At 38.6% G+C, this 26,540-nt stretch overlaps 1 protein-coding gene across 1 annotated transcript in view; it reads left to right on the forward strand.

The window, feature by feature from the left end:
* The window catches only part of EBF2 (early B-cell factor 2), a 149,904-nt gene that overhangs the window by 110,840 nt on the left and 12,524 nt on the right, over positions 1 to 26,540 (forward strand). Inside the window, exons 7-14 of the mRNA XM_009273040.2 lie at positions 189 to 270; positions 11,120 to 11,237; positions 13,029 to 13,159; positions 13,735 to 13,861; positions 22,933 to 23,021; positions 24,173 to 24,238; positions 24,347 to 24,524; positions 25,987 to 26,172. Of these exons, the coding sequence (XP_009271315.1) occupies positions 189 to 270; positions 11,120 to 11,237; positions 13,029 to 13,159; positions 13,735 to 13,861; positions 22,933 to 23,021; positions 24,173 to 24,238; positions 24,347 to 24,524; positions 25,987 to 26,172 (977 nt within the window). The remainder of the gene's footprint in view (positions 1 to 188; positions 271 to 11,119; positions 11,238 to 13,028; positions 13,160 to 13,734; positions 13,862 to 22,932; positions 23,022 to 24,172; positions 24,239 to 24,346; positions 24,525 to 25,986; positions 26,173 to 26,540) is intronic.

Below are 26,540 nucleotides of genomic sequence, written 5' to 3' on the forward strand. Positions count from 1 at the left end.
TTTTTTTTTTTTAAACTTCTGTTTGTAACGGTTTGTTTTTGTTTTGTTTCTGTTTTGGTAAGTTCTTACAGTCCTGGTCTACTGATACACCATCATGTAAATCACTACGATGTATACTTTAAAACAGAATATAACAACACATGTTTTATCATGGTTAATAGAAGTGACATGGTTCTTTATCTTTCCAGATTCTTCTTAAAATTTTTTCTCAAGTGCAATCAGAATTGTTTGAAAACAGCAGGAAACCCAAGAGATATGAGACGGTTCCAGGTAAGTCTTATAAGCCTCGGCATTAGCCTGTCTGCTTTTTTTCTCCTTTTCCTTTTCCCTCTCCTTTCTCGTCTCTCCTACATTGTTCATAATAAATATGATGACAGTATATGATAAGCTGTATCAGATATTGTTAAAGTTTTTCTCCATTTGTTGTGTTTAAACCTTTTTTTCCCCTTTTTTCCTCTTTTTCCACTCTGAATCCCCAAGGGGAAGTGATGTACTGTACCAACCAGCAGTGGATATTTGATTTGACACCCTCAGGCAAAGCACTCGCACATACAGCTGCCCACAGCAGGGATCATGTTTGTGATACTTAGATGCCTCAGAATTTTTCAAAGTAGCTCTGTACATAGTACACAAGCAGTCTCCTCATTTCCCTCCACTCCCTATCTCCTTCCATCTCTTTTGCCTTTTAACTCTCTCATGCCCTCCCTTTCAGCTTCTTTAAAAAAAGAAGCCAAAATAGTGATGGTCACTTTAAGATCTCACGCAGCAAAGCAACAAGACCCATGGGACAATGACCCAGCTGCTTTGCAGTGAAATCTGCCACTGGTTTCATCATAGCTGTCGCTGATGTATTGTGAATACCAGCTAATAAAAACACAGAAGGAGGTGAAGTGTGTCACTGGTGACGAGAAAGGCAGACACAGTCTCCTGTCTTTCATACCCTAACCTTCTAAGCGACTACGTTTAACAAATAAGTATTTTACCTGTAACTTAGCCCTCACAAAAATGTAAACGGAATGCTCAGGCCTTTTACGTCCTGGATGCACTGTCACGTCTCTGCGGTGTGAAAGGTGGCACGGCAGAGAACGCTGTAGAAAAGTGGTGCTAGAACTAACTCGTGCGACTGAGAGTGAGGCAGCATGCTCTAGCGAAAGGGATACAGGATTGCAAGTCAGATGGTTGGACCGTATCGCTAATTTGCTGGGTGACCTTTGATGAGACATTTTTCATTTCTTTTAGTGTGTATTTCCACCTCTCCAAATGGGGTTGCTCACCTTGGTAAAACTTTGTTGTCTTGATTCAGGAGAGCGTTTGAGAAAGTGCATGCATGCTTTGCCAGCCAGAGCCTTTGAAATCTGCTCCTGGAAAGGACTATACTTGCAAATGCTGTTACTGCTTGTTACCATTATTATTGTACCTTCACTGTGTCACATCCGTGATACAAAGGATTTTAGCTTACTGGGGAACGTGTGATTTTCTTGTAGACCCACAAGACTTGTAGAGGAAAGGTGACATCCTTAGGTTTGGCAATTCATGTTCCATTGCTTGGGCACTTGCATCAGTTTCCTCGTTTATAAACAAAGTTAAAACTCCACAGGAGTTTAGAGAGTTGTTTAAAACTTTCCACCCAAACATGTTTTCACAGACAAATGATTTTTTTTTTTTTTTTCTAGCATGAAAAATTCACAGGAGGTATATTTTTATCAAAAAAAAAAAGAGTTTAACTTTTAAGAGGAATACTGCAAAATGAAAGCTTCTGAAAGCTGAAAAAATTTTAAAGAAATGCAGGCAAAAAATACAAAAGTTACTAATTTTTTGTCTTGAGTGGAAATAAATTTAAAGAAAAATTCATGACCAACTTAATTTTTTTTCACTAGTGGTTTAAAGAGACTGCAGTGACTTCTTCATTCTGTATTTTTAGAGATGATAAGACATGAGAAAAAAGAGGTGTGCATTATTAGGAAATTTATACTGATATTTTTTTTTTCAAGTGGCAATTTCCATAAAGAAAAAACACCAATCATCTGCCAAGAATGCAAAAAAAATCTGAAAGTAAAGGAAACCTCAATTGATAGCATGTAAACAGATCTTGTTAGCTCTTAGAGCCAGCTAGAATAGCTGATTGTGGAATGTAATGAAACATAAATACAGAGTCTCTTTTTTTTGTTTTGTTATGAGTTTGTAAAAAATCTTGCACAAGAGTATCCTGATTAGCACCTGGGGATTCTAGGCACTGCCATATTAGAAATACTATTGGTTGTAACAGCGAAAAGATAAACTCTGGATCCAAACATAGCTCTTAGAGCCAGCTAGAATAGCTGATTGTGGAATGTAATGAAACATAAATACAGAGTCTCTTTTTTTTGTTTTGTTATGAGTTTGTAAAAAATCTTGCACAAGAGTATCCTGATTAGCACCTGGGGATTCTAGGCACTGCCATATTAGAAATACTATTGGTTGTAACAGCGAAAAGATAAACTCTGGATCCAAACACACCTGAACACTGAAGAAATTCAGATCTGATTTCAATCTCATGCTAGCTGCCCCTTTGCTACGGCGAGTGAAACTAAAATCCTAGATTTCGATCAGGTGCTGAACTGCAGGAGGATTTTGGATCTGGGTTTTTTTGGCAGAAATCTGTTTCTAGTATCAGCCTTATTCTTTGTTTCACCTCTGTATCTCCACACCCAAAATGGTGATGTTATAGAGCCTAAACAGCTTCAAATTTCCAGTGAAACATTGAACAGGGAAACTGAAATGAGTCTTACAGCACACACATGGTTACTGATGGAATGCCTTCATTCCTTCAGCCCATCCACCTGGCATGCCTCTTGTATATAAGAAAGTATGGCCTTGCTTTTGATCTTTGTACCAAGATCAGCAGTTTATTGGAGAAGAAAATGAGCTGGGATAGACTCTTCATCTGGGTTTTCTGCCTTACAACATGCCAAGCCGGAAAAATAGAGCCAAGTGAAACTCTCTGGTTCTGTTTTGCAGGGCTTTACTTAAACTCCTTTTGCACTTTCAGTCCATGTGAGTTCATACCCTTTGAGCTTCATTGTGAGATTTAAGTTCAAACCCTCAAATTAATCAAGATCAGGCAAAACCACTAGGTTTAGCTTACTTTTTGTCGAAACCAAAAATGTTGACAAGACTTTGTTTCAGAGTTACAAAAATGAACCCTTTGAGACAAATTGCAAAATGCTTGAGGTTTTGAGTGAAAGCAGGATCTTCTTTCAGGCTTGTTCAAAACTGGACGCATCGGTTGATGAGCTTTAGTCTGGGCTACAGAGGTCAGTATGTATAAAAAAACGACACAAAAAGTAGTTCAGTTGCTAAAATTTTACACACTGGGAGTAAAAGAGCTCTGTGCTCCAAAGGAAATTAGCCATGATGAACTGTAAAGACAATAAGCAAAGACAGCTTGTTTTCTGTCTGCCTTGTGTTTCTAAGGATAGGAGCATGACTTCCCTGAATATAACGAAAGTTAAGAGTTCTTGAATGCTCCACTGTCTCTGTCTTCTGGATCCTCCTTTTTTTTTGTTGATTTTGGGGTGGTTTTGTTTTGTTTTGTGTTTTGTTTTTTGTTTTTACTTTGGTTGATTTTGGGGTGGTTTTTTTTTGTTTTGTGTTTTGTTTTTTGTTTTTAAATTTGGGCAAACACTACTTTGCCTGCTGCTTGTTGAACATGGTCTGTCAGCTACCCTTAAAGTCAGAAGTGGGGAAAAAAGATAACTTCAGATATTAGTGGTGTGCTTGCACACTGTGAACATGTTCATTTTCATTTCAATTGTTAAGATTTACATCAGGCAAAGTAATTAATGTGCAGAATTGTTTATTAGGTTTGAAAGGACAGTTGTTGGTCCTACCAGTACAGGAACATGTGAGCAGAGTAAAAGCAGGGTCAAAAAGCACAGTGCAGTAGGATACTTTATTCATTTTATGATTTAATTCATTATGTTTTATTCTTGGGCCACATCTAAAACCTTTATTGTTTTTTCCTAATAAATTATTTGTACAGCTGTTGTTATTAAGGCCCTCCTCTTTCAAACATTTCCACGCATTTAACTTTCCTTATGCAAATAGACTTCTGCAGCGATGCTCAGTTGAGTATCTTTTAATTTGTACCTATGTTTTTCTGCAGAACCAAATATATTCATTTTCAATGGAGTAGTGCTTGTCAGATCTCCAGGAGACATTAAGATACTCTTTTTTATGCTTATAAAAAAACCCAGAAGAGACAGTCCCTATATCAAAGTTCTCATTTAAATTACTACTGAAACCTGGAACTGAAAGGGTCTCATCAAAAAACATATTTGCTCTTTAATGGAAATTGAATGAAAGCCCAAAACTCAGGCTTTGTTGTTAAGACACAAAAATAAATAAGAGACATGGAAATAGTGCTGTACAATGCATCTTATTGAGTTCTTCCAGCATGGAAGAATGGTTACTCATGTCTGGAAAAGTGTCAAGTTAATGCTTCTGATTAGAGATGGGTGTGAAGCTACACAGTTTGGGCTTGGTTTGGCTGATAACCAAAGTTCCAGGGCGTTGGGATCCAGTCTCTGAGCCTGGCCTCAGCCTCACTTCTAGATATGTTATAAGATTTAGATATTTTATAGTATAGTTACGATATATTAAACTAAATTAAATGTTAGATTTCACTTAAATCACTCTTTCACTCATTTAAAAAAGGGGGGTGGGGAGAAAAAGGTGTGGAAAGGTTACATTAACACTGCATTGTGAATTTAATACAGCTCCAGATGCCTGAAGAGGTTTTTTTTTTAAGTATAATTCTTTAGTTTGGAGAGCAACACCAGCTGCTTTGTGATCACATTAACTATTTGAAATTTGCTTTGATATTAAGTAGAGCTTCAAAGATACAATGAAAATCTCTTAACTTCCTTTTTTTTTACTCAAATACAAAGGTTTTCTATTGTTGAAAAAAAATGTTATACCTCAGAAGTTAAAGGCTGTGTGATCATTATTTTAGTGAGTTTTTTTCCCCCAGTAGTAACATAGTTTTATTCTGAATCACTCACTACTTCAATGGCTGTCAGTGGCTAAAGCAGGGAAAGAGAATCTTTCTAGAACTAATGCATATTTTCATGGTTACTTGATGGCTGCCCAAATATGTATGCAGATCGAATAGTATGTCGTTGTGAATTTAACTGAAGCAAATATTGATTATTTATCAATGAAAATATTTCTGAATGAAGATTGTCAGTGGAAAACTGAAACAAAAAGCATGCTAAAATCGCCTATTCAAACCATAGTGCTGACTATTTGAGTTCAGCTAATCTGCAAATCTAAGTTTATGTAGGTATTGTCATTACTGTCATTGCTGTATTCTCAGTGAGTGATTCTCCCAGGAACAGAATACAAAAAAAAAAAAGATGCCCTCCATTTAATGAGGACTTCTCCTAGAGAACTTGATTGAAGCCCAGTGATACTTAATGGTAACGACCGGTGTGTAATTGGGAAAAATAATTCTGTGGAATTAAGATGAGGCACTTCAGCTAAAATGCTTCAGCTGAGACCTGGTGCTAACGCATTAGACTCCTGTTGATTGGGAATTCTGCTTCATCCAGTAACATACTGATTAAACAGATCCTACAGTGCCACGGTCGAGAGAATGGTACAAGGCAACAGAACATCAGTACTAACAATGGTCATCTTTGAACCAACATGCTTTTTTAGAAACAGAAAGAGAAAGGTCAGCAATTGCCCCCTGTTTTCAGCAGAAATCATGACATGGAATGTTTCCTGGCAGGTATCCCCCTCTAGGTGCTCTAGGGAGAAAGAGAAAGGAAAAATAACAAGGTGTATCCCAGGGGAGATTTCTTTCCTGACCTCAGAGTGGTTGGATCAGTTCATCATCAGGCATGTGAGCAAAGCTGGCTGTGTTTGAGAATTCACCCAGCTAGCTTCTAATACAAAGCACTGAAGGATCTGTGTCATTCAGGAAAAAGAAAAATGGGTAAGAGTGGTGGGATAATATTGTGAGTTAGGAATGTTGTAGACTGTAAAGAAACAAAAAGAGATAGCAAGAATAAAACATAACTGCTCTAAATCAAAATCCTTTTCAGACTGATGGTGAAAGAATGTGCCAGAGACCCTCATGGTCAGATTTGGATATGGATAGAGATTGCTGAACTGTTGTTAGAGAGATGAATACTACACAGACTAATGTCGTTATGGGAGACTAATTTCCCAGGTATAAATTGTGAAACAAATGCAACTAGTATCAGCAGAGTCCTAGAGCTATTACTGGTGGCAGATTTCTTCATCAGATAGTGACTGACCCAACAAAAGGTGATGTTATTTTAGATTCTATATGAGTAAGGGAGGGACTGACTGCAACCGCAAAAGAAAAAAACACTCAAGGAGCTTAATGTGCTCAGATCTGAAGACCAAATAACCATTGTGACAGTGAGTTGCCAGAGTTGTGTATCGTCTATTAAAAACAAACCACAGATGAGATTCTGCTATGTCTCAGGTAAGCTTTGCCAGCAGAAAGAAGGATGCATTTGTATGATTGTACCCTACTGATTTCTTGTTTGGAATACAATATACTGGTTTAACCATCTTCAAAGGAGAATGAAAATGAAATTGGAACAGGTGCAGGAATGGGTCATTAAGGTGACTGGGGAGTGGACAAGAGATCGGCTCAAATACTTAGTGACATGCACTGAGAAGGGATGTAACTGCTGTCTAAAAATATCCTAAGGTAGATCAGAATGGGAAATAATAATTTTAAAGCTAGAGTTAAGTATAAACTGACTGGGAATAAATTTAGGCATTAAACCATAAATTCCCTAACCATCAGGACAAGTAGGCTTTAAAACAAGAGGAGTTCCAAAGGCAAAAGCTTGAAAAGGTTGAAGAGAATTTTATAAAAGTAGCTACATGGTTTGGTTGTCTGTAATAGCAGGAGACTAGATGTCAGTGACCCAGGCGTTATCTCCTACCCCTGTGCCCCTATAATCTTAGGAGGCCCCATTCCTGAAATGAAGGCCATGTGCATAGTTTTTTCTGTTAGCCTAGAGTTTGCAGCAGGCTCGGGGTCTCAGGGAGGATTTCCCAAAGAATTCAATGGAAGTTTTGAGCAGAGAGAGGCTGCTGGCATTTTTCACATTGTTTATCTTATTCCTAATCCAACTATGAAGCAAACACATTATATTCTAGCATCTACTCCTGTATTACTCGCTTAACCAAAACGCCTGTTGACATCAATGGGAGCCCTGTCCAAGTGAAGACAGCAGGATGAGGCCTGACATCTTTTCTTCCACCCAGCTGGAAAATAATAATAATGATGATAATTTTTTAAATCCTCATAGTAGTTATTCTTTTGAAAAGTTAAAATAACATGGTGCTGTGACTAGAGAGTTATAAGGGAAAGTGCATCAGGAATGTAATATTGTTTCCAGATGTACAATATCATAAAGAATTTTTTCCACACTTGGAATGGTAACAGGAATTTTTTGAGAGAGATCATTTACACAGCGATCAGATATGTTACATGTAAGTAAATGCCTGTATGCCTGGAATGTTTGTACCATATGTCTAAATAGGTGTCTGTGAGTGATACAGCTTTTATATATATGATGATGTGTATTTACTTGCATATATGTGATTTGAAGAGGAGCATACTTCAGAATATAGAAATACTGATATAATGTATAGATGGGGGAGGAAAGATTGTAGTACCCAGGTAAAGGTTTGTAAAGAAATATAACACTTTGAACTGTGCATGGAAGTGGAAGAGGGGCAGTGCAGCTCAGAGAACCTGAGTTTAACATGCTAAAGACGGTTTGACTGAATGTCATGGTAGGTGAACCCTCATTGTGGTTTTTGAGCAGGGATTACATTACAGAAATGCACTCGGGAAACAAAAATAATGTGGAGATACAGCACATGCATTTCTTCAGTACTGCTGGGGAATCGTTGTTTTATGTCTGTGGCTTCATAGCTAACAACAAGACCCTTGCAGATTTGCAGAGAGAATCTTAAGAACTGCTGAAAACACCATGTAGAAGCCTGTAACTCCCTCGCTGTTCTTAGAGATGGAACCTACATTTGGATGGGTGAAGGAGTAACACGTTGCTGTGTCTATTTCTTGCTTGATCGGTTGTCCTCTGAAACTCCAACAGTGATGACGGGTTGATCCAGCCGTTGGGCGGCACAAAACCTTTAGTCTTTATGCTGTCTGTGTCAAATTTGGCCCTCAACTACAATTACCAGAATCCATGGCCTACCTGATATATTTTGATGTTCTCAAATCATTCCCTTAAGATTACATTTTGCATTAACTACTGATTTTAGGTAAAAGACCATCAACTGAATAGGCATAGAAGCCAATTTATCATGCACAAGAAGCAGTGCCATCAGATCAGGAAAATAAAAATGCACCAAAACCATTTGCCAGTAATTTGCCAGTGCTGTGGACAAATCTGAGAATTTAAATCTCCAGGGAAATTTGCACATCACCTTTCATCGGCACTAAGTACAGGTTTAAAAAAAAAAAAAAAAAAGGCCTGGAATGTTTTACGATGTTAGGAGAACAAGTGTTATTGATAAATACATGCTCAGAAGGGTATTGGCAAAAATGCATAGAAATGGTTAACAAGGTAATGGTAAGAAACGTTGACCTTGATTTGTTTAGCTAAGATGTAAAGATTTTTGAAGGTCAAAGGTGTTCTTGTGTAGTGTTTTGGAGTCTAACTGTGTCTGACCCTCTAACATTAAGCTGCTGTGGCCTGCAGTTTTGAAGAGTGAAGCAAACCAGGGGGAAAGAGAGAAGGGGGAGAGAACAGGAAATGGAGTGAGGTGTTTCAGGAAGTTGTCAGGAGTTGACTGATTGATTCCAGATGGAAAGGGTCACCCTTCATGACCCAGGAAATACTCACTGGGGGAAAGCAGTTGGCTTGTGAAAGGGAAGGGCCTGGGAGTTAGAGACCATAGTGGAATGCACATTCTTCTTCCTTTTATCCGTAAAACATTGTTTTTTAATCTTCAGTATAAAACAATTGGATTGTCATCTTCGTCAGGCAAGAGTGTATGACTGCAGGAAAGTGAAGAAGTTCAGTAATTTTTATGTTCGTAATCTCACATGTTCTTACTCCATGTCATTGATAATGAGTTGGCTAGCAGTGTCGTAGCAAAGATGACAAAGGTCTCTGCTGCGTTTCAACAGTACCTTAGAGATTACTGCAAATAAGGTCCAAAACTGTGAGAAGGTTCTGGTCCAGATCTGAGCTTTGCATTTTGTCCTGTCCCTGAGATTGCTGTATTTATTTACCCTAGGTCCCAGACTGTGAAATGCCAAGTGGCTTTGACCCTCCTGTGATGAATGGGAGAGGTGAATAAAAATGAAACCCCTCATGGAGAGAGGTCTAAAAGTGTATCTTCCATTCCTGCTGGCTCAGGGAATAGAGGATGCTCAGCACTTATCTTCTCAACAGTGGACTGTTTCTTGCTATTACTCATGCTACAGCATCTTTACAACTCTTACTGAAATAAGCTCTTGTATTGTGCGCAACATTTACACCCAAATGGTTATTCAAACAGGGAACGTGTGTATACTTGAAGTCTGCATATATTATAAAGATCTCATACTGAGAGCATGTGGGTGTGTGTTTATCGCATACATACCTTGTGTATGTGAGGTCAGATATGTATATATTATATAGTGTAACTGTATATATGATATACTTTTTATTTACATTTGGTTACAATTTAAACACTTGTCGTAAATATTTCAGACACTGGAATAATTCAGGTCTATTCCCCTGTTACCATAGTGTGCTCTGTGCTGGCCAGTGAGAGATTAAAATTTATTTCCATTGTTTAATGGAAAATAATGAAGTGCATCTGAGTGGGTTCAGCTATGTCATGCGGGAAATGTTCACTTTGGATAGGAGTCTCACTCCACCCAAATGTGCAATGATGAAATCAGTTGGCATACAAAAGCAACACATTTTGTGACAAGAATGCTTGAGAAGTATAAGAGTACAGTATGACAAGAGCCTTTTGGAATGAATTAAACTTGTCTCAAGAAAGAAAGTATTCTTTAAGCTAGCATAATCCTGTAGGAGGGCAAGGTTTCTCCTGCTATATGCCAAATATAGTTTTATCAACAATTAGAGCTCAACATTCTCTTACCTAGACTATGGCAGCTATATCTGTGAAAATTCATGAACGCATCCAGGGTCAGATTCTCAATAGCTGTGAATTACTGTAGCTGTGGAGCAGCTGAATGGAGTTAAGCTGATTTACACCAACTGATGGTTGAAACCCAAAAGTTTCAGTAAGCTGCATCTTCTCTCAGTAGTTAAAACGCAGTTTGTTCATTTTTTCCTAAAAGCTTGTGGTTTAAAGGCACATATATTTCTGCATTTATAGGACTTACAGCTTTGGATATTGTATCGTAAAGGGAAAACTAAGTGGGATTAATTAACATATACAGTTACTTCCTTTAAGAATTCATATGCTATTGGAGCCCAGCAACATGTGTCATGGAGGCTAAGGTTTAAAAACTGCTGCTTGATTCCGGGGTCCTCAGGCTCAGATGGTTTTCAAGAGGCACTGAGCATGCACAGGTCAAAAACCAGACATGATATTAGGTACTGTTTTCACACAGTAGGAGTTTCCATTTTGCTCAGTCAATGGAGGCCTGTATTTTTGGAGCAGATGCAGATACATTTGCATGTGTGCGCAGTACAGCAGATGGCTCTGAATCTGCATGTATGTATCAGAGGGCAAATTGCTGTGGTGCTCTGCAGCCTGCCCTCCTGGTTGGTATATATAGACCTCTTTGCCATCTTTGCTACGCTGTGTCATAGGAAACTAAATTTAGGGCCATCTGCAGTAGCTGCTTCATTATACAGTAAGGACTTTATACAGCCCTTAGGATGCTATGTTAAATGGAATTAATGCATAGAATGAAGGCTGAAAATATTTTCTTCCCTTCTTGTTAGGGAGTAAACCTTGCAGGACATGACCCCATTTTACAAACAGAACAGGGTTTTAACTAAACTGAATAATTAATACTTAACAAGTTAAATTTCAAAATAAATTGTTTACCTGACTCCTTTTTCTTCCATTTCTAAATATCTAGGTTGTGCTATCAACAACAGTGAACGTTGATGGGCACGTACTGGCAGTGTCTGACAACATGTTTGTTCACAACAACTCCAAGCATGGACGGAGAGCAAGGAGACTTGACCCTTCAGAAGGTGGGATATTTGTGTGAAGAACGGTATGCAAATGAATGCAAAAGCATATTACCCATTCTTCAATTTCTATTTGTTTTCAGGAGGGAAGGAGAGCTAAGGGGGAACTATAGAACCTCAGGGGGTTTAGAGAAGGAAGAGGCAGAAAAACAGTGTCTACTGCATGCAAAATATGATCCTCTTTACATCTAAGAGACTGGCTCCCCCTCCCCCCCCAATTTATTAATTAATTTGTACTGCAAAGATGAAAAACATAGAAACACTAAGTATTATCTAAATTTCAGACTTCTCATTCAGCTGGGATAGATTTGATTTCAGGCAAATTAGGCAACATGACATCTTAGTTAAACAGAACTGTTACAGCACAAGATGTGTATGAAAAAGTGTCACTAGTTCCCTTAAACAAACTGTGCGCAAAGCATAACAATGCACAGAAGGAAACTGACACTAATTGATTTTAGTTTGTTTGGCTAAGCAAGGCTCATGGCCGTCTACAGGATGGGTTTTGGACTATATTAAAGCAATTACAAATACTTGTATCTGTTAAGCTTCAAAATGCTGGCCCCTCCTCTCCCTCTTCCCATACATTCATTACCAACGCATTCCACCTCTCTCGTGCAGACAGTACTCAAAATTACTAGAAAATGCTATCTGTGCGTACTTTTCCCTCCCCTGCAGCTAGTGAAAGTGAGAAGAGCTAGTGATGTTAGTAGAAAAGACAAGCAAGGATATTATTTCATTATAATGTTTTGCTGCCCCACTTCTTAACTGTGCCCTATATCAACCTAAAAGAAGAATTAATGAACTGGAAGAAAATGATTGAATCAGTAAAGAATTCAGAGTGGTGTTAATTCTCCCCCAGCGGGCAGTGAAATGGTAGAAGGAAAATCCCAGGATTCCTAGCCTAGGAAGCCATCCAGTTTTTCCTTGACTGATTGGATGTGATTGACTGGCTGTTCAAAGGAGTCTCATGTTTTTGGAGCACTGCCAAAGTTCCCCTCCACCTCTGACCCTGTCAACATTGGGAATGGAGTGATGGATTGACTTTGGTTATGGCCTGGAAACCATATTGGGTTCCTGATGGGATGTATAGTCCAGAGGCCTTGAACATATGGAAGAGAGGAGAAAAAAAATCTACTCTATAAAATCAAGAAAATTGTTAGAAATTGTCTCCTGATAGGAATTGGAGGAAACATTTGATATTGCTGTATCTTTTTTACCCATTGATAAACTTAACACATCTTAATCTACCTCTCTTTCCACAGGGTTTAGCATTTGTGTGATCGTATGCTAAATGAGTGGGGTTTTTTTTAAACAGCCTCTGCACAATCATTTAAGCGTTTCATTTTTACACCCACTACAGTTGGCCTGTTAGGCTTTAATGATATGATGTTAAGTGCCAGTAATGAATAGGCAAGTAATTAACACTAGCAAGGCAGAAAACATGCATTTATTTATTTATTTATTTATTTATTTATTTGGCTTCGTGGAATGGTAAAGCAGCCTTCATGGGTGAATGGCTGGAGGGGACTTGTCCTAGGCCTTTGTCGGCACTAGGGAATTCATGCCAGCCATGAAGCTGCGGCAGTGGAGAAACTCCCGGGAGTGGACAGGTGAAGCTGCTCTAAGCTACAGTTTGCATCAATATGACTTAGGACTGTTTAATGTGCACAGAAGTTGTTTGCACCCATTTGCTGCAAGGGTTTATACCCAGTGTTGCAAATAGTCTTAAAGCTGCGTGGGGAAAAAAACCCCCATAACCTGATGCTCTGATGTCCTTTTTGCTTTGTTTAGCCACACCATGCATCAAAGCAATCAGCCCAAGTGAAGGTTGGACTACAGGGGGAGCAATGGTGATCATTATTGGAGACAACTTCTTTGATGGGCTGCAAGTTGTATTTGGAACCATGCTTGTATGGAGTGAGGTAGGTAGAGGCACCTCCCTATTGCTAAACCAAAGAAATTCTCCTTTTCTGAGGAAAGTGGAGGGGGAACAGTGTTAATTCCTATTCCAATAATGGTACAAAAACAGTGGCATGTAAGGCGGGCCATATAAACCTGTGTGAAGAAAATTCATGGAACATGTTTTCTCTGTGGAACTCCTTGCTATGTGATATTATTGAGGCCAAATGCTCAGTAATATCCAGAATGGAATTGAATAATTCCTAGGCGTCTGGAGACAGGTAAACGTAAAGAAGTAAAGAAAAGGTTAGAGTTTGGGAAGGAGAAAGAATTCCCGCTGGGTCCAGAAATAAGCCAGCAATTAACCAATGGGCATAAGCAGTACAATTTTCCTGATGACAATTTATCCTAAAATGTGTCTTCCTCTCCTGGAGGCAAGAAACTAGACCAGATATATCACTTGCCTGATCTATAGTGTCTCCTATATAGGAATAACCAATGCATTTACTCATAAAGCATGTTTGGAGGGTGAAAAGTGAAAGCGGGGGGAATAACACAGGCATGTCATAATCGTGCCTCTCCTTTTGTTATTTCCTAGCTTATCACGCCTCATGCCATTCGAGTTCAGACACCTCCACGTCACATTCCCGGAGTGGTTGAAGTGACATTATCATACAAATCCAAACAGTTTTGCAAAGGCGCACCAGGCAGGTTTATTTACACAGGTAGGTGATTGTCATTTATGCTAGAGGAGCTCGAGCTCAGAGCCTCTTTGTTTTGGTAATCAGTATTGACAACTCTCTGCTTGCTTTACTTTCTTTCTTTATCCTCTTGCTGTCTGAAGGCCACTCTGCTAGTTGTGACATTTGGACACGTAAGGAGATAGCTTCATTGTTGTGCAGAGGTGTTAAGGCACTGTTACTATACATGTTAATATTTTTTCCAGATTAGAGCTCATGCTGTTATTATATGGGTCTGCCTATAGATACACTGAGTGTACAGGAACATGATAGCATTGTTCTACATACTGGAAGATGTTTTATTTATAACAGTATTTACTTTACATTTCCCTCTGGCTGGGGGTAACCTTTCGTTTTCAAGATAATCCCAGAGGACAAGGAGAACATCTTGTATTGAGAGAAGCCAGTAAGCTGAGTGGAAAATAAATCTGTTGGGGTGTTTTTATTCTTAAATGGATTATCAACTTATTTAGTGCCCTATATTCACCTCTGCTAGCAGGAGAACATTATCTATAGATCTGAAAGAAAAAAAAACAGATGGGACAAGATGACCATCTCATTGAACTGTCAGTCCCAGTAGTAACAATGATGGCATACAATGTATACCCTGTTAAGCATGGCTGGAGCGTAATGGTGCACCAAGCTCTAAAGGGTGGATTTATATTAAAGTTGAATGGCTTGCTCCCACCAAATCATATTCAGATTTCTCAAAATGGAAGGATTTATTTGATTTTTTAAAGCCTTTTACTACTAACAATCCTCATTAAGTAATCTTTGTGTATTATAATTGTCAAATTTTAAATCATAATTTAACTCAAAAATAATAATGAAGGTCCAAGAAATTTTTTATTAAAAAATTTAAGGTAATAATTTAACCACCTGTTGAGTGAATTAGTTAGAATTTTTCCAGAAGTGGAAAAATCTGAATGAAAATCTGACACTTCAGGACTTGAGAAAGAACCGATGATTTGTGGAGATCCTGTCACTGTCTTATGCCATTCTATATACCCTTTATTAGCACACATGCTAAATTAGTGTTTAGTTATGTATGTGGAAACATATTTATTCATACAACTGCCACACCTAGAAACCTGCAGCAAGTATTAAGTCTTCAATTATACTAGGTACTCTAATGAAATAAAAGCTTAACTGACAAAGGATTATTTTTGTTATGATAGAGGTCTGATCCACAGTTAATTGAAGATACTGAAATGATATCCATTGACTGAAACTGACTTTGAATCAAGCTCAAAGAGATTAGGACTTTTTTCTGATTTTGCACCAGAATAACTCCAGTGCAGTGCAAAGTCGTTCTGGAATTATTCCTGGGCTTGTGAGATCAGGATCTGGCCAAAAGCTTTTGAAATACATTTTATTCTAAGGCAGTGCATTGATTCACTGGTCTCTGGGAAAAGATGAATCTGATGTCTGAGCAGGTTACACCTATCTCCTTTTCCTGAGAGATAACCAGCAAAACCGTCAAACAGGTTACAGATTCAAATCTGCATGCAAATACAACCATGTTTCTAAAGAGGTGGGACAGGTTAACTTACCGGAGTCTGGCACTCCTTAAGCAAAGGGACAGTGTCATTGATTCACGTGCGGTATAGGGCTTGTGGGGGTTGCGCTAGGCCCGATGCTTTTACCCTCAGAGAAAGAGAGACTGTTAATTCTTGACTTATTATTACAGATTTAAATGTAAAGTTCTTCTATGCCATTTTCTGCTTCTTGAGGCCTTGCTCTCACAGTGTCTTCAACACAAGCATTACTGAGGGTCACCATCTGTGTGCTGTTGGTACCTGTGCTGAAAGAGGTTTAGGAATGGAGTGATAAGAGATGAGTAATAGAAATGTGCATTCCTCTATGAAGAAAAGTCGTCTTATTATTGTAAAGCTGTTTTAAGTGCAAGACTTACTTGTACCATCTAGGGGGGACTTGAGTCAGACTGCAGTGCAGTTCTTTGACATGTTAATTAGAGTGCTTCCACAAAAAAGGACATGAAGATGTATGCAGGAGCCAGCAGAAGAGAAGAAAGTTAAAAATACTATCCCTGTTTTACTGCTGTTACTGGCACAGGGATATCTGTTAGCATTCTCTGAGGAGTGAGTGGGTGCTTACTGCCATATGTTACAAAACAGCATTTCACAGAAGATGCCGAGCTGTTAGAGCGAGGGTAGAACAGACAACTTTTCAATCTGTCTATTCAAGAACCTGCAGTTCTCCCGCCATGGCAGGCAAAATGATAAACACAGCTATTAGGTAGAGGCTCACCTGTGTAATCAATTCCCCCCGGTTGTTGCTGCTAATAGCAGTAAAAACAACTTCTAAGCTATGAAAATAACATGGTGGCATTTTTTTTTTCTTTCTGTGGCTGTGCTATCAGAAAACTGCTGTGATCCTGCTGTGAACAAACGCATTGATTTTTAACCTAGGCAAGCCACATTCAGGCAGTCAAGGTCCTTCTGCCTGTAAGTTGCCTTCAAAACTTCCACAACAACTTTTGAACCTCTTGACCAATTTCTATCAGATTTTGTCAGAAAGGTAGGAGCATCAAAGATGCACAGTTCCAGCACATTTTTGTGAAAATGGAAAATGGTAAGAGAGATCTGAATTAATCCTCCACTGAAAGAAAGGGTGAAGAGCTCAACCACATTATTAGGCAGCAGAGAAGCTACCAGCCTCAGGAAACCAGGTTGTTTAAATGCCACTGCCCACGATGCATATGTGTATCCATAGCACTCTGTCAAATATACTCAGTAGCAGCACAGAAGTAGCTATTTGTTGGGTAGAGTGTAGCAGACAAATATCATATAAAATACCGAAGAGGAAAGTTCAATAGATTTTGTAATTATTGGTAAGGTAGCCCTGTGCATCATAACGAAAATCTGGGTTTTTTTTCGTGATAATTGAAGTTTATTATTTTCTTGATACTTTTAGTACTTTATATTGCAACATATTCCTCCGCGCTGTCACAAAGTTTATAGAGAACATACCAGAGAATGCAGTAGGCTTGGAGACACAAATAAGACCACTTCCCTCTTGAATTGTAGTTGCTTCTGTAAATGAGAATTGCTCCCCTAAATACCTTCCCTTTACATTCAGCTTGCGCTTGGCAAAAACCTAAGAAATGCAGAGACATTAACATCAAGCCCAGGAGACCAAAAAGTGTGAAATTCTGCAAACTAAAAGCATGGGAAGATGTAGTTCTGTCAGAACTAGTAACAGCAGCAACAACTAGCAGCCCCAGTACTATCAGGGTCATGTTGTATTAAGTCCTTCGTAATTATTAAGTGCTGAGATACAACCTCAGATGAAAAGGACAAAGGGTCAAGTCATATGAAAAATACTGAGTAGCTGGCTATAGGTACTTCACAGGTATAACGAAAATAGTTATTCCTATAAAACCAGACCTCAGAGGGTTCATCGGGGCCGCACTGCATCAGACATGGGCAACCAGTTTTACAGAAAGACACGTGCTTCCATTTTACACGAGACGTTGCCACAGAAGGACGAAGAAAGATTAACCACTTGCCTGTGGTTATACAGGAAAGCTGAAGATAGACAAGGAAATGGATCTCTCAGGTTCTAGTCATATCTTTCGATCACCGGAACACCAATGCTCTTCTAAAACACGGAAACAGAAAAGCAGTGATCTTGGTTAGTATTGTGTGTATCTGCCTATGCCCTCAATATGTAGTATTCAATCAAATATTAATGTTTGACCTGATTATACTTGAGCTTTTTTCATTTTTTTTAAAGAGTCACAACAAGACAGGTTGTTTGAAGAAGAACATGATGAACTGTTGAAAAGATGAATATAAAAATTAGATATAAATTTCAAGGGTAAATCTAAATGCCACAGTGGAGCTGTTATGGGAGCTCATACGCGTCCTGTAATGTGTATTTATAATAGGCTCCTTGCGAAGTGTGCTGTGCTAGCATTGCTGTAGTTATGGTTCTGTCAGCGTTTCCACTCTTAAGTGCTATCATTCAGGGTGCTGCAACTCAGCCATCAAATTCCTCTCATCGCCAAAATGTGATGTGTGGACTTTTCCATAAGGTTCCCAGATGGAAAACTTTTATAAGAGTGAAGCCAACAGGATTCTATGGACATCTAACGGTGTGCTACAGAGTACAGCAAAAATCTAGAGAAATGGCTTGTTATATGTTAATGGCAGTTGCTGAGCCAACTTACATACTTTAGTAGTTAAGTATATACTTAAAGCGAGAGATAAAATGTCTATTTTTAAATCACCACAACTAAACATTTAGTCCCCGTGTATACCTTAATCTGGTGAGAATACAGGTTACACATACATCTCCGTGTTCTGAATTACTTTTCTTTCATTAGCTGTTCCTAGAATAATAAGACATTTGTTCTCTGCCGCTAATCTAGCGGTAGCCTCATATTCTGCTTTTAATACTACACGAATTCAAATTCTCTGCTGCTATAAGTAGTTCTATTATAGTTCCCTTGACTTTAATAACGCTTACATCAGTTTACGCCAGCTGAGGATGTGTCTCGTAGGCTTCCATATCTTAAGTTTGATCACAGCTCTGCATTTACTTTGTCATAGAGATGCTAACCTGGAAATGTGTATATCAGGGAGATTTTGAACATAATTTTCCTTGCTGAGCAGAAATCCTCAGGTTAACTTGTCAGAGCAATGCAATATAAAATAATCTGTAGGGTATGTTGGCCTCCTGGGTTGTACTGTATCAGTCTCTATGCCAGGTACCAAGGATAGGAGGAGCGTACTGGTTTGCCAAAGCTTGTAAGTAGATTTGAGAAGGTCTTGTTATCTGCTTGTGGGAAACAACACTTACAAGGATGCAGTGAGCTCTACAAATGGGAAGAGCGAGGTCACTTGGCCAGAACACAACTGATGTGACAGAAAGCATTTGCAGAGAACAGCTCCTAACGCTGCTTTAGCCTATGAAAGACACATGCAATAGGAGGCAACGCTGTGTTGGGAGTAGGGTGTTTGGAACAGCTGTTACCAACACAGCAAATATAACACAGGACCACTGGCAGTACACTTCTAGCAGCATTCTTCCATCTCTGGACCACAGTGTACCCCTCAGAGTAGGCTGACCAGTATGTACGTACCTCCCAAACCCAGGATTAGCATGATTATAGCAAGCGAGCTTCTGTAACCAGCCACATGGAAATGTTTTATTCTGTAGGATGAATACCAAGCATCTCTCTGCTGTTGGCTTGAGTGAAGGTAGTCGCTAGCGCAAAGTTGGAATTCAAGCCTTTAAGGCCGCTGGTGCCTTTTTCTCTATGTTAACATCCTTAAGAAGGTTAGGCATCACGCTGCAAATACTACGCTCCCTCTGGCTCAGTTTTCTGGGTTCAGAATATTTCTAGAGGTATGCCTACTTTGTTTCTTCTCATTCATGCTTTGCAAACAGAGGACTTGCTGCCCTTTGGTCTGCTTCATGGAGTAAAGCAAAGATGAGCTGCAGAACTTTGCTAAGGTCCTTGAATGTGGCCCTTTTTTGATTGGCGGAGAGGGAGAGTGCGCATCTCCCAAGGCGTACACTGGCAATATCAGAATGAGTTGTCACTCATGGTAAATTGTGCAGATCTTCATAACATCATCTTCCTTCAACAGTCTTACGTGCTTTGATGTGTGGTGAAATAATTAATACTTTAAATGTCAGCACTGTTATCATTCGATATCTGAGTTAGTCCCCGTTGAGATGAATGGGACTGAGCCGTTGTTTCAGGTTTTGCAAATGCAGACAGATGTCGTGGCATCAGTTGCTCAAGTGTGAGAATTTTTTTTTCTCCTATTCCAGTGAGTCATAATAGCTGGAGACTTGTATTTAAAATGAAAGCATGGATTTTGGAGGGTAAGGAATAACATAAAAGCAGCAGCACTGCACTGTACTCTATTTGAGCCTTCTCGTAAATAAAGTCAGGCAGGCTGTGGGGCATTTAGACCTCTCCCTACTGCTGACTAACAATTCTGTTGTTAAACCAGTTACGCTAGAGTGAAGTTTATAGACTAACCGACAATTTAGTCTATTCACTAGATGGTTGCTCTTTTTTTGTATACATTATATCATGTCATGCACAATTTTTTAAACTATGCTCTGGGAAATTTCTTGTGCCTGAAACACTGGATTTGAGAGTTGCCAAAGGGCTTTTTCCGTACCTGAATTGGTTTTCTTGGGGGTTTCATTTCAGATGTCAGATTTGTAGGAAATGATGAGTGGCCTGCTTCTGTGTCAGACCCCTGTATGGTCTCTGAATCCATGAACTGAAAAGCATTTGGATATAATTTTGGCATATTTCTATGGAACACATAGATAAATCACTACTGATCCAGTAGCTCTTTTCTCAGTGGAAGTGGTATTGTGGTGAAGCTGTTTAAACTGGCTGGTGGATTCTACATCTTGCCCTTCAGTTGAAAAGGTCCCATTTTCTTCTACAAATGTTGGATGTTGGTTTTTAACAGGATTTCATGACAGAGATATTTTTGTTTCATTAATGAATAAAACTAGTAGTAGGCAATTTTGTTGCAAGCTGTACAGAAAACCTTTTGTGCTGAAAGACATAATATGTACATTGATTCAAAATGGCTGAGTTCTTCTTGGAACAAGTCAACATTGTTGAGAAATTATTTGCTGCTATTTATCTATCAGAATGAAAATGTCCATGTCAATCCATTGGAAAAAATGTTTGTTGAATAATAGCCAATTTCTTCTTCCTGAATTAGCATTTTGTATATTCCCATTAGCTATTTTTAGTGAACTATGTATACATGTATATTTAAATTCCTATATATTTTACATTGCTTTTGCTTAGCTTAAGATATATAACTTAACTGATTAGACTTGTAATCAAGAAGAGAAATGGCACATAATGATGTATAGGCCCTTGAGAGAATTGGCCTATAATTCTCAGGATTATTGGCAAAAAACCCCACCCCCCAAAAAAACCCCTCTTCCCAAATGGGATGTAGATTCTGTGGCAGTTGAAATGTGTATTATTAAACTCCTTAAGCAAGCCAGAATGGCTCCCAGTGGAGAGCACAGACATTCTAAGTATAGCCAAGACTAAATTCTCAGGTCTGGGTTTTCTCTACTCAATTCCCACTTGATTATCTCCTGTAATATTTAAACTTCATGCCATGTCATAATTATTTAATAAAAAGTAAATATAAAATGTATCTCAGTGGGGAATATGACCTTTTACCTTCGTGTTGTTATACCAAAGACGGACACAGATAACCAGAGAATCTGGATCAGTATAAAAGTCTGTCTCACTTGAAAATTTCATTCTTCTGGTGTTGGAGGTGGTTATCCTGTAAGGTGCTAAGTATATTTTGGAAGATTTGGTAAGTGCCATCAGTGTCTCTTGCAATCAGGTGTTTTCAGCTGTGCTGATGTCACCAGTTATTTAAAAAAAATTTTTTTTTTTTCAAAAGAACCACAAATGGTACAAGAGGCTAGAAGAAGCTAGCACTGAATGAGGACAGTGCTAAAGGACTTACATACGTTACTTACTAAATGCGTCATGGAATTCTTAGCAAGATTCTCAGCATGAATGTGTCGTTTGAATTATAATGCACATTCTGAAGTATAAGGAAATTCTAAAAAACCATACCTGTAACTGCATTAGTAAACACTGGTAATCCTAAAGTATTAGAGGCAGTCAAAGCCTATGAGTATGCAGAATGCTACAGAACTGACTTTTGGTTTCTGTATTGATTTGGAGTTTAATTTTGAATAATCAGAAATTAGATTATTATTGCCACGATTTCATAGTAGAGAGTATTAAAGTGTCTGAAGTTTTATGAAATCATCAGCGATGCCAGTAGGGCTCTACCAGCTATTACTAACTGAGGATCTGGGACAAAATATCTTGGCTTATCCACTAGAGATTAACATCATTACAGTGAAGTAGCTATGTATGCATAATAGCCACACACAGTTGAAGAAGTTAATGTGTCTAATGAATAGCTGTGCCCTAGTTTGTGACGGCAAAATGTTGGGGGTGTGTGTGTCATGTGTGTGTTAGATGAGCAAATACGGTACTCTTGATTTCCGACTGTATAACAAACATAGAAGACCTGTTCTAATTTGCATTTGTACCATAACTTGCTATATTACTGCCATTGTCAGTTTTGTCCAGAGTTAAATACATTCATCCTTAAAAGGAGTATTTTGTGACAATGCTTCCCTGCTGTATCTGTCAAATTATTCACTCAGCCTTTGATAGACGGTGAGAAGTCAGCATTGGAAACTGGAGCAGTTTTAAGTGCAGAAGTCATGCTGTTTTTTCTCCCTTATTGCGTAAGCCAGACTCGCTAGGGTAACCCTCTGGAATACTTTCAGTTACAGGTTTTGCAAATACCATGCAGCATTCACATAGATTTTGTCATTTGCTTCAACATACCTGCCTCTGAATGTATTTTCTGGAACACTGGCATAAAATGAGCATGTACATTCAGTTCAGCTTGTGCCCACCAGAATGAGCAGGCATAGGGTGCGTGTGCACACGTGTGTATACGCATGAATGCACAGAATTCTTTCAAGGCATAGCTGTAAGCAGAAAGATACCACTAATTCTTTATTTAACAAATTAGAGACACACTGAGGGATTGTCCAGGAGCACCATGCTCCTGGACATGCCATTATATGCCATTATACAGCTAATGGCAGAAACATCTGTACAATTAAATGGGTGGAGTCGGCGTACCAGGAGTCAGGGGACCTGGTCTGTATAACACGGTCCAACATTAATAGCTTGTGTGTCCCAGCTTTCTGAGCTGTCGAGTAAGTATTACCTCTGAAAAGAGATTAGGGATCCTCATGCAGAAGTTCTTGTAAAGCTTAGCTTACTACTCAGCCTGTCTTATACACAGTGATCAGAGCTCGCCTGAGCAGTGGGCAATGTACACCTTCTAGGAACCCAGGCAAGGAGAGGTTTTCTGTGGCAAAGCTGTGAAATCCATCTTTCTTAGGTAATGAAACTTGAGAGTCATACAAAGATATATACTCATAGAATATGTGGGGTTTTTTTTCTGTTTTCCTTTCAGCTTTAAATGAACCTACCATAGATTATGGTTTCCAAAGACTGCAAAAGGTCATCCCAAGACATCCTGGTGACCCTGAAAGACTAGCTAAGGTAAAATATTTTTCAGCATTTCACTGAGCCCACTAAATATGTTCTAACTCACAAAAGAGACAAAATTGTATCTTAAATGACAACTACATCTGAACATAAGTTCACCAATTAATTGTAGGTCCAAACAAGAATTTGGTCTTGTAGAACCCACAGCCACCACTAATTTTTATCTGTTAAAGCTCAAACACTGTGAACTTCTTTTGCTGCCGAAATGAGAGTCCAGTGCAGATATCTTCCCAGCTCATATTCATGGTCCTCTGTGTTTGTCTGTATTGGCAAATCTCTGAACCTAAATGATACATGATGGAATTAAAGGATTTGTCACAGAGGTCTAACCTTACGTAAAGGATTTGTCACAGAGGTCTAACCTTAAGGGAATCTTTTAGTAAAAAACATTTAAAGCTCAACTTTTTCTGTAGCAACAACTGCAGTATGAATGTGTTGAAACAACTCAGGATTTTAGGTATACGTAACACTGCACACTGTGTTGATGTGGCGCCTAGCACAATGAGAGTGGCATTGATGACTATATTCCTAGATTTTAGTGCAGTACCAAAAGTACCTAATATCATCTTTGCATGATGAAAGACTATTGTATTCAGATAGTATACTCTGTAATTTTTTTCCTACAACCAGAGGTAACCTAAGATAGCTAAAGTGTTTTATTTGTTTGGTTACCATTATTGAGAAAAAAATAAACGGACACAGAGATTAATCAGATTTTTATGTGTCTATGCAAAAGAATATATTGAAATTCAGTAGGGAACGGAGTTCCTATTTAAATTGGGTATGTGTGAAGATTGTCTCCATTTTTGAAGCTCGTGTGCTTAAAGCAGCTTCAGGACTATGGAGAGCTCCAAGATCAAGATGGAGCACTGGGCATGCAACACAGTCGCTGCCGGTTGATGTTTCGCTCGCACGCACGTCAACGCTTTCCAAAGTGACTGATGATTTTGCATGTCTAGTTTGAGATACTGTAAGGGGTTCAATTTTTCAGATAAGTGGCAAATAACAGCTCTTTAAGGAACCCAGTTTTCGGAATGACCACACACAAACACTAGTCACTTCAGAAAATACTAGCCCATGGTTTTATTTGCACTGAAATCCTTTTCTGTTAAAAAGTCAATTTTATGCATCTGCTCATCCTCCAGGAAATGCTGTTGAAACGAGCTGCTGACCTAGTTGAAGCACTGTACGGAACGCCACATAACAACCAGGTCAGAATGACTACTCTCAACAGGGGAGTGGTATACATTTAGGTTTAGTAATAAACACTAGAAAATTTCTCCAAGCACGTTTCTGAACTTGTCCCTTTCATTCTGCAGGACATCATTCTGAAACGAGCCGCAGACATCGCAGAAGCTCTCTACAGTGTACCAAGGAATCCCGCACAGATCCCCGCGCTGTCTAGCTCTCCTGCTCACAGCAGTATGATGGGAATTAACTCCTATGGTAGCCAGTTAGGAGTCAGCATTTCAGAGTCAACACAGGGGAACAACCAAGGTAAGCATTGCGCGTAGTATAGTGTTAATTTAAACAACGGAAAATTGAGTCACAGTTGCTTCCATAGTAGTTTCTCAACTTCTCTACCTGCTCAGCTTATGAACAGAAAGATGGCTTTAAACTGTCAGCATTCGAAATGGATGTGCGCTGCCGTTTTGGATGATACTGTATCTGCACCAGGTTCCAGTCACCAGATTAGCTATGGCTGAAATAATTTTTGAGTATTTTTTGATGCCAGCTTAACCCTGAATTCTCTCCCTGCTCCCCTCAGTATCTTTTTTTTGTTGTTGTTGTGTATCTGTTTTTATAAAAGACAAGGACAGCAACTGAACAAAACCTCTCACAGTTAGAGAGGTGGGGAATTTTCTTCTTTTTTTTTTTTTAAGGCGGCTTCTTCAGTGTTAATTTTACCAACTTGCATATGTTGTATGTATTACATTTACTCCAGATATATTATTGATTGTTTAGGAAAACGTGCCATAAAATGACATACCAACAGTAATACATCATGGGAGCAATATCAACTTTGGGCCTTTTCTGGCTCTTGAATATTTTGATTTTTAGCACTCGATTCCAGTAACGTACAGTCTGTGGTTGACTGCATGAATAGCTGTGTTTAACACTCTAAGGCAGTAAAACCATGTCATATGAAGTTAATATTACATATGCCATGTCAAAAGTCATCATGTAGATAATTTTGCTAGTTTTTTTCATAAGGTCTTACCAGCCCTCAATTAAAACTTCATAATATAAATGGGCAGAAATAACCTGACTTGATATCTAAATGGTAACCACTTTTAAAGTAGCTATTGGATCACATCTTTCTAATGAAAGCTTTTCTGTGGAAAATCCTTTTGCAGTTGTGATAATAGCCTTGTACTTTAATGCTGATAGCTATAGTGTTCTTCCAGTCTCTTTTTGGAGAAAAAAGAGGCTAAATTTTGGTTCTCAAATATTTGTGGGGTTGTTTTTTAAGACAAAAAATGGTTTACTCTTTCCCCCAAGTAGAGTATCTTCAAAGTCAACCTGCAAACTATATATGGGTTATAATTTTCCCTTAGTAATGCACTTGCTTTATTTGTAATTCATCAATAATTTGAAAAGTATAGCCTCCCCCCTAAGATTGTAGAAAATCCCACATATATTATAAATTCTACCTCAGAAGAAGATGAGAATACACATTTTTTTCCAGGTCTTAGAACAAACTTCAGCTTTTAACAAATCAAATCTGATTAGAAAAATATACATCAGTTCACTTCAAAAAGTTAGTTTACCACACTGTTTTAAAACTTAATATTGCTTAACTTGAAAGCATGTGCATAAAACCCACTGAATTTAATGGTACTTGCCTAAATGTTTTAATCAATCTGGATGTAAATAAGTAATTTATTTAAGCAGGGAATATACAGGAGAAAGTTTTAAGCCAAATCCATTGACATGCTTTGAAATGTGGTTTTTTAAGGTTACATTCGTAATACAAGCAGCATCTCACCCCGAGGTTACTCATCCAGTTCCACACCTCAACAGTCCAATTACAGCACTTCCAGCAATAGTATGAATGGCTACAGCAACGTCCCCATGTCAAACCTGGGCGTTCCAGGCTCACCTGGATTCATTAACGGCTCTCCAACAGGATCCCCCTATGGATGTATGTGCTTTGCTTCTTTTATATTTGATTCTTGCTCCTGCTTAATTTAATTTACCACATCAAAAAAATGCAGCAAGTGATGTTTCAAGAGAAGTTCTCAAGATTTAGTGAAGATTTTTGTAAAAGGTTCTGATTTGTGTTCTGGTATTTTTTAGTAGGAACTAGAAAAATGTTCCCGTTTTTCAACAAGAATAGAGGAATATTGAATCCTACTTGTGTTTCCTTCATTTTTTATCCTTATTATTCCTAAGTGGCAAAGGCCACAATGAGAAATGAGGTACAATTTACAACTTTAGATGATTAAGCAAGCAGCCATCACTTTTAGCCTAGAGACTACTCCGAATCCTATCTAAAAGCCACCCTGAAAT

The sequence above is a fragment of the Aptenodytes forsteri genome, unplaced genomic scaffold, assembly GCF_000699145.1.
Source record: "Aptenodytes forsteri isolate BGI_AS27 unplaced genomic scaffold, ASM69914v1 Scaffold158, whole genome shotgun sequence".
Lineage (NCBI taxonomy): Eukaryota > Metazoa > Chordata > Aves > Sphenisciformes > Spheniscidae > Aptenodytes > Aptenodytes forsteri.